Here is a 9,075-nt window from a genome sequence, read left to right on the forward strand (position 1 = left end):
GACAGCAAGGAATCCCTAGACCTTACCACACTGAGTGGATAATAATTCTGGAGACCTACTAAGGACACACAGTGGTTGGATTGCATTTGGTATAGATCATACTTTGTCCTGCTTCTCCTGCTGTAGTGCAGAAGTGAGGGCCATGTAAAAGTTGCAGGCCACACAGTGTTCTTTCAGGGCCCACAACACAAAATGGTGCAGAGCACAGGTTTGTTGCCTAGAGCTAGCTAGTACTGAATCTTTGTGAACTGATCTTTATTCCTCTTGTGCTTTGGAGTTTTTGGTTTGGTTTTGGTTTTGTATTTTTGGGGTTTTTGTTTTGTTGTCATTGTGGTTTGGGTTGGAGGGTTTTTTGGGGGGGGTTCTACTGCCCTGTGGAGTTTTTCCATTCCTCCCCCGTTGAGGTCTCCAAGGGTCCCATCTCCACTTACCCTGTGAGAAAATGCAAGGGTGGGGGCGCTGCAGGACTAGATCAGGCCCTGACTTCTCTGGAGCTTAAGTGAGTTGCATCTTCAATGACCCTCCACCCAGATGGGATTCTCCAGCATTTGTATTTTTAAAGGAGGGTATTTCACCACCACCACCACCTCCCCACCCCTCAAGAAGTAGAACAGGCAACATTTGAAGGAGGGAGCTCTTTCTGTGATGATTCATCTTCAGTGTTGATTAGATGGTGGGTCGCCTGGGAGACGGGCCTCTGGGTGTGCCTGAGGGAATAATCTGGATGAGGTTACCTGAGGTAAAAAGACCCACCAGTGTGGGTGGTATTATTTTCTGGAGCCCTAGACTGTGGGAAAAAGTATGAGTATGCACATACAGGAGCAAGTGCACACTTGTGTCCCTGGGCAGAGGCCAAGGTCCTGCTCTGTTATCCTCACTGTATTCTCTTCAGACAAAAGTCTGACTGAACCTGGAGCTGTTTTTCAGTGAGGTTGATGGCCAGCAAGCCCCAATGGCCTCCTGTCTCTCCCTTCCATACATAGCTCTGCATTTATAGATGTGTGCAGCTGTGCCCACCTTTTAATGCAAGCCCTGGGGATCCAAACTCAGGAACTCATACCCATGCAACAAGCACTCCTTCCTACTGAAACAGGCTAGAGTAGAAGATGCAAACTATAAAGGCATTATATAAACTAAAGCTGGATGTGGCAGTATACATATGTAATCCTATCTACTCAGGAGGCTGATGCAGGAGGATTGCAAATTTGAGGCAGCCTGGGCTCCTGTCTCAAAAATAAACCTGAAGAACTACCCTTAACCAGAATTGCCACATTGTTTTTACTAAACCTGATCAAATGTATGGGTTAGTCTTGGTAAAACTGATTGTGTCAGGGCCTGAAGGGTAGCTCAGTGGTTAAAAGCACACACTGGTGTTGCAGAAGATCTGACTTGTTCCCAGCACCCACCTCAGGTGATTTACTGGCTACCTGCAACTCCCAGTTCCAGGGGATCTAATGCACACCATAGGTAAAAACAAGTAGTTTGTTTGTTTGTTTTGTGCTTTTTTTTTTTTTAAGATGAGCACTTTGGTCTTAATTCTTATATCCTTGGTGTGGGTGGGTGAGAGGAATTTCGGATTTGTTTATACTTAGAACTACGTATCTTTCTACACTGGGAGTCGGGTTAACTGTAAGGTTTCCAGGTCTTCAGACCTTACTCCACATCTTAGGGCTCGTGCCTCCATGTCTTCCCTGACTCTGAGTGCTGCACAGCAGTAGAACTGAGTGAACCCTCAGTATAGCTTCTGCCCTGTATCTGCCTGGTCCCTGTTAACACCTCAGGAAAGACAGCAGAACTCCACAGCGCTGCAGCTTAGCCCTGGTCAGTCACCTGCAGGTGTTTCTGGGTCAGTTTGGGGCCATAGTTCTTATTTGTTGCTAAAGTCCTATATAAACAAGACTCTTGCTTCTGAGGATGCTCACCAGACTCAACATGGGAGGCCAGAGACCTGTTGGTTTCCATGTGCAGTGCTGCACAGTCTCTTTATTGCATTTCCCAGGTGAGCCACCAGTATGCTCTGTTTTGACTTGTATACTAATAATTCATGCTTAGAGAAACCTCAGAAAAAAAGTAAACCTATCCTAGCCAGGGGTAACCATACTTTATATATCAGAATCATTTCTAGGTACATCTGTAGATATGTAGTCTCTTTAATTTTTTTTTTTTTTTAAGATTTATTTATTTATTATACGTAAGTACACTGTAGCTGTCTTCAGACACTCCAGAAGAGGGCGCCAGATCTCGTTTCGGATGGTTGTGAGCCACCATGTGGTTGCTGGGATTTGAACTCTGGACCTTTGGAAGAGCAGTCGGGTGCTCTTACCCACTGAGCCATCTCACCAGCCCCTCTTTAATTATTTTTAAAAATTAATTACATAATAAATACTGCCACTATCTGTATTTATCCAGTGGTCTGTAAAGACCTACTTTCTGTGTCATCATTTATCAACTTCAGATATTATAATTGGCCATAAGACAGTGTCTTAGGGTCTCATTGCTGTGAAGAAACAGCATGGCCAAGGCAGTTCTTACAAGGGCAAACCTTTCATTGGAGCTGGCATACAGTGTCAGAGTCTCAGTGCATTATCACTGTGGCAGGAAGCATGGTGGCAGCAGGCAAGCCTGGTGCAGGAGGAGCTGAAGAGTTAAGCATCTTGATCTGAAGGCGTCCAGGAGAAGACGCACATTCCACATAGGGCGAGCCTGATCATAGGAGCCTCGGAGTCCACCCACAGTGACACACCTCCTGGTAGTGCCACTCGGTAGGCCAAGCGTATTTAACCCACTACAGATAGTACGTCTATGTGGATATGCTATATTTCAAGTCCTGACTGATTTGTAGCACTGATCTATTTTTTACTGCCACATTTTGACAATGGGATGGGAGATGGTTATTACAGTGTTTTTCGGGCACTGTTAGCTGTTGAAATGGTTCCCTCTGAGAAAATTAGAACTTTATATTTTGTTTTGGGGAAGGTCATGTTTTGGAACATGATCTCTATGTGGTCCTGGAGTTTGCTATGTAGATTAGGCTGCCCTAAAACTCTCAGAGATCCTCCTGCCTCTGCCTCCCACATGCTGGGAATAATGGTGTGTTCGCTTCTAATTTGTTATTTTTCTGCTTTTTTTCTTAGAAACTATTTTAAAATAAGCTGTTTCTCACTCTGTTCAAGCACAAAGGAAAAACAGTCTGCCACCCTTTGTGGCAAAAATATATTTAGGCCATGAGAGCTCATATCATAAAAAGTTAGTTTATTATTTAAACATGTTTGTTTCCACAGGCACCAGATGGAAATTCCTGTGAGATATGCCATGAAATATTCAAGTCAAAAAACATGCGTGTGCTAAAATGTGGGCACAAGTTTCACAAAGGGGTAAGAATTATCTTTGACTAACTTTATAGCAAGCATTTTGAAAATAAAAATGGAATTTTTTTTCTAGGAGTCTATATTTGTGTTTACAAAAACGTTTTTAGTTTATAAATCTCCACATGTGTTCATGTGACTGTAAACATAGGTGTTTTTTTTTTTTTTTTTTTTTTTTTTTTTTGGGAAGTGGATAGGATTCTCAGGGCAGGCTGTCTAGCTCTGTGGATGACTGTTTCTGCCCATCATGCCAGGGGCGGAGAATTATAGGTGACTGCATAGCTGTATTGGCTATGAGACTCAAAGAATTAATTCCTTGAAAGGACTTCATGACTTCAAGGTCTTATACGACTAAATAAATTATACCCAGTATCTGCTTGGTGTATTGTATGGAGCTGAGTTCACATGCTAAAGGTAGCTTCTGGCTAGGCGTTTGGTCCATGTCCTTCCAGGACTGATCGTCTCTGTATCCTGGCACTGTTGGGTTAGGACCGATCAGGTTAGACGTAAAGTACTCGCCAGAAGGAATTGAAACGCTTGCAGAGCCTCCTTCGGATATGGCACCAATGCTTGGGCCTTCTGGCTTTCTGTGCCTGCCCGGCCATGTGACAGCAGTCTGGCAGCCAGGAGCAGCAACATGGAATGTGGCACAGAGGCTTGTGAGGAGCAGCATTGGGTGATTTTGTGGCCACAAAACTGACAGCTTGTACAAATGAGTGAAGGAAGCTAGAAGAGCTTAGACGGATACCAGGGTGTAAGGAGGACAAGGCCCTTCATGAGGTCATGAATCTAGTTCTGGGGCACTGCCCTGAGCAGACATTGATGGCTTAAGTATTGGTAGCACCAGACTTGGAAGTAACGTGAGCCATATGTATCCCTGCCAGAGTCCAGTGATCTGAGAGAGCCGAGGCCCACGTGGTCCTGAGGGCACCAGCTGACTTTGCTTTCTCACTTGCAGTGCTTTAAGCAGTGGTTGAAAGGGCAGAGCACGTGCCCCACCTGTGGCAGCAGTGACCTGCTGTCAGAAGAGTAACTGTTGCACCATCGTCACAGACCCAGCCCAGGAGAAGATGGGAACCTCCTTCCTGTTGCTGTAGGAGGTCACTCCTCACTAATGCACCATGCACTTCATGAGTTAAAGAACAACAGTGTCCTGTTACCAGTGTAAAAACAGCAAACATGGAAGCTCTCACACTGTGCATCACAAAGCTAACAAATGGAAATCTGGAATTCAGTCTGTCCCAGGTTCCAGGCAAGTGACAGCCATGTGTGTCTGCAGTGCTGTCACCATGGTCCTGCACTGTCGTGGCTGCTGCAGGATACTCTGAGATGAGCAGGTTCTTTGGAAAGAACTGTTGAGCTCCTCAAAGCAGTGTTCAGATTTTAAAGGTTCTTAGCCACCTCAGTTCCTTATGTGGAACTGTAGCATCCCTGTCATAAATTTTTAAAGTGCTTATGATTCAATTAATCTACATTTTGGTAATCAATTATAAAATACTTTTTAAATTAGTATCGGCTAATTTTTTTTTTCACCCTGGGAAGATGCTGTCTGCTCACAGGAGTCCCACACTCAGCACTTACACTAAGGTTACCATGTAAGTCTCATGAGTCACCAGTGGTTGGACATTCACAGCTGGCTAGTGCTGAGAACAGGACATAGTGCCCAGCGCAGTACAGCCACCCTCACCCTCCTTCCTTATTCTTCCACCAGAAGAGAAATGTACCACAGTCCTGATGTGTCGGTGTTAACGTTGTTCTGTTTGACTTTTGTGTAAAGTAATGCATGCACTCTTGTAATGTGGCCTGAAAACAAGCTAACTGTATTAGAAACTATTCAAAAACTAGGTATTTTTAGTGACCTGTAGGCAGTGGCAAATACAGACATGTGAACCTTGAATACATTACATTTCTCTCAAACACAAAGAAACAAAGAAACAAACAAAAAAAAAACTGTTTTCCAGCGTGTTCTCTGCTGCCCTGGAGATGCTGTCACCTTCCACCTGTGTCTGTGTGAGTTGTGGTGTCTTAGTGACTTAGCCTGTAGCTCACTCCTTATTCTGAGACATTGTCTATGGTGTCCATGCTGTAACAGTGGAGTGCAGTACATGCTTGAGTCCACACAGCAGCTTATAGTATCTGTCGGGTACAAAGAAGAGTAGCTGTTGAGACAGAGCTGTGCTTCATGTCAGAGCCTGTGAACATGCCTTACACTTGTCCAGTAACTGTCAATAAAGAACATTATAAAAGATCAGCCGTTCACTGTCGTTCTTGCCCAGGTCATTTAGAATTGCATTCTGCTTGGAAATTCAGGGTTCTGTTCTGTCAAATATTGAGAAACTGACTTTATTTAGGAAGAACAGGCAAGTTGCATCTGATGATCTTAACCAAGGATCTTGGGGATATTTTAGAGCCTAGATCAAAACATTCCTTTGTGCCTAAATACTGCTTGCCAAATTCGAGTTCACAAGACTGACTGTTTAAATTTGTGAATAGAATGTTTATGCAGAAATCATAGAGAGTCGATTCTTCCAGGCCCAATGAAGAACTTTTTCATGTGGGCACATGCAAACATGCTGAGGATAACTTGATTTCTTGCGGGTTTGTTTTTGAGGCGCTTGTGTTCATGGACTGCTGAAGCTGATTGATAGAGCCTTTTTAAAGGCTCTTTTGGGTATGCTAAGCACCTAATAAAGGAAGCACGGTCTATTAATACATTTTACTAGGTATAGACAGGCTAATGTTACCAATTGGGCCTGTCCTAAAGGAAAGTTGTCAGACATGGTCTTTGGAGTGTCTTCATATAAGAGGTTGCTTTCACAATTGTTGATGGCACTGTACTGATACTTGGGACGCATCACCCTCTGGGGATGTGACCTCCTCCTGAGCTGCCACTGCTGCTGCTGCTGCTGCCGCCGCCACCAAGTCAGACTGCATAACAGCACTCAGTTCTCAAAACCTTGAGGAATAGACAAGGTGCAAATGCTCCTCACAGAAGACTAAGGACACTGGCAATCCTCCACTCTTAATTCCTAACCTCATGGTGGGACCCCACCCCTTTTCATCATTCCACCAATCAACATTCCACCCAGCTCCATGACAGCTGTAGTGAGAAATGAGCACAATTTTAAACTTTTGCTCATGCAATTGTGTTCATAGAGTAGCATTTAATTCATATAATATATAAATTGAAGAAGTGGCCATGCCTTAAACTTAGATTTTTTTTTCTCTTGGAAGTGATTAATCTGTGTTACGAATAATGGATAATTAAAACTTCAGTGGAGCCCTAGCAGTGCAAGATACATTTGTAAGGTGATGTGAAAGACCATATAGTGAAAACAGATGTAAGAGGAATCTTACACCACAGCTCAAGCAGCAAGACTAGTTTAGTCATTCCTCAGTCATAACCCTCTCTGGAGAAGATTCAAGAACACAGAAGAGAACGACAGAGGTGTGTACTGCTGGGCTGAGGAAGCACAGTGACGGGATAGTTGCTAAGAACAAGGGCCAGAACAGCTCCTGTAGAGCTGCATGAATGAAATGGGCAGAGTTTCTGTTTTATTAATACCTGTGAAACAGACTTGATTAAACTGCAGTGGAAGAAAGGACTGAAAGTCGTGCCTGGAACCTTTTCCCTCACACAGTGGCAGCCTTCATGCAGTCAACTGTCCTCAGTGTCTGTGGACAGGCAATGCCAGAAATAGAAATCCATGAACACCTGCAAAAATGTCACCAGACAAGACATTTTGATGTAGTAGTAAACAAGAGGTGGCCCCTGAGAGTATGAGCAAAAGCAGGGAATGTGCATGTAAGAAAATGTCACGGGGCTGGTGAGATGGCTCAGTGGGTAAGAGCACCCGACTGCTCTTCCGAAGGTCCAGAGTTCAAATCCCAGCAACCACATGGTGGCTCACAACCATCCGTAACGAGATCTGGCGCCCTCTTCTGGAGTGTCTGAAGACAGCTACAGTGTACTTACATATAATAAATAAATAAATCTTTAAAAAAAAAAAAAGAAAATGTCACAACACCATCATTCTGTACAGTCTGTCTACCAGTGATGTATGTACTACAAGAGATGGCCAGGAGCAACTCGTCCTTCCGTTGAATAAGTAACAATCTAAAGCACATAAACCTTTGGTAAGGGGGAGCTGACCGTTTTAGGTGAGAGCCTGTGAGCCACACAGGGCAGGCGTGGTCTTGTAGAAAGGATTAAGTGGAAGCACTTTACAGCATAGTCTGAACTGGATCAAATGTCTCAGAGTCACTTTGAAAAATGTTTTGGAATCCTGAGCCCAGGACACTATAAACCTTATCTTTTCTGTAACAAAGGATAATTTCACCTATAGTTGTTCCCAAAGTGTTTCTGTGAGTGCTGTTTACTTGTTCAGAATGAGGAGGCATGTGCACCACTGCCTTGGAAGGGTCCAGGCAAGGCTCCTTGGCTTAGAGAGCTATTCTTCATCCTGCCACTGCCTCTGCCTTACATGGTCTCACTGTTTCCCACTTTAAAGAGAGAACAAAATAGCAAAAATATGGAAATTCTCGTCAACTAAAAAAAATCCCAGGGTGTGGACTGTCAATACAGATATCAGAAAAAGATGGCTACATTAAGAATAATAATGTTTGGGGGTTGGGGGGGGAAGAATAATAATATTGGTTATCCCCATGGGAAACGTTTAACCCGTCACAGTACAGACAGACACTAATTCCAGATGGACCAATCCTAAATATGAACAGTAAGATAATGTTTTCCTTCAAGACAACAGATTTTTAGAAAACCATAAAGTTGGGTCTTACTTCAGGGTTGAGCAACTCAGTAAATTGTTTCCATGTAGTAGAAGAGACAAAGGCGGAACAGCTAATCCACAAACACACAGGTGGTTCATACACATCCTGATACAAAATAAAACCTGAGTAGGATGATGCTGTACATTGTCCAGAGCTTGCTGGATGCCGGCTTGAGGACCATCTACCTTTGTGTTGTGAATGCCTAGCGCCTTGGAGTCCACCATTCCTTCTGATCTAACCAACAAGGCCAAATAGTTATGTTTGCAGAGGTTCTATGAACCAGTTTTTGGGTTGTCAGATGGATACTACACAATGAGTTCTATGTTCAGAGGTGTCACGTTGGGAGTGCAGAGTCATCAGTGGATAGGAGAGATAACCAGGTAACCCCAGGGCCTTGCCTGTCTGAAGGAAAACACAGCTGGTTCAATGGAACTTTCAAATTTAAAATGGTAAGGTCTCCCAGCACTGCTTAGGTGGTTTTCTGCCGAATGAACTTCTTTCCCGTGCCCTCTGGCTAGGAACCTCACCCTTGCTGTCCTAAAAAGACAGGGCCCACTCATCTTTGCGTGAGGGACACAGCCTTATGGAGACGGGCTCTTCATAGTTCCTAGGGAGCCTCTCTCTGTGTCTTGGCATGAAGCAAGAAGCTTCTATGTGCGTTCGTGATGCTGACCCCATGCTGGAGTAACTTGTCCGCTGAGCAGGTAACGGGCCAGGCCTTGAGCCTTGTCAAGAGCCTTCCAAGCAGAGTGGAAATTGCCATCTTCTATGGCACAGCGCGCTTCAAAAAGAGAAGCTTGTGTTTAATAATGTGCTCTTGCCTCAAATAGTATCACTGTTTTCAGCAAATACCTTGAGGCTCTAGTGGATAAATACCAGTCTGCTTCCTAAGGTCTTCTTCCTCCTTATTTAAAAAATTATG

At 44.0% G+C, this 9,075-nt stretch overlaps 1 protein-coding gene across 11 annotated transcripts in view; it reads left to right on the forward strand.

The window, feature by feature from the left end:
• Positions 1-5,613, forward strand: part of Ttc3 (tetratricopeptide repeat domain 3) — a 101,334-nt gene extending 95,721 nt beyond the window's left edge. For all 11 annotated transcript variants that reach the window (XM_029470718.1, XM_029470719.1, XM_029470712.1 and 8 more), the window contains 2 exons: positions 3,282-3,374; positions 4,324-5,613. In XM_029470718.1, the coding sequence (XP_029326578.1) occupies positions 3,282-3,374; positions 4,324-4,398 (168 nt within the window). In that variant the 3' untranslated portion in view covers positions 4,399-5,613. The remainder of the gene's footprint in view (positions 1-3,281; positions 3,375-4,323) is intronic.
• Positions 5,614-9,075: the final 3,462 nt, after the last annotated feature.

Source organism: Mus caroli, chromosome 16 (assembly GCF_900094665.2).
Source record: "Mus caroli chromosome 16, CAROLI_EIJ_v1.1, whole genome shotgun sequence".
Taxonomy (NCBI): domain Eukaryota; kingdom Metazoa; phylum Chordata; class Mammalia; order Rodentia; family Muridae; genus Mus; species Mus caroli.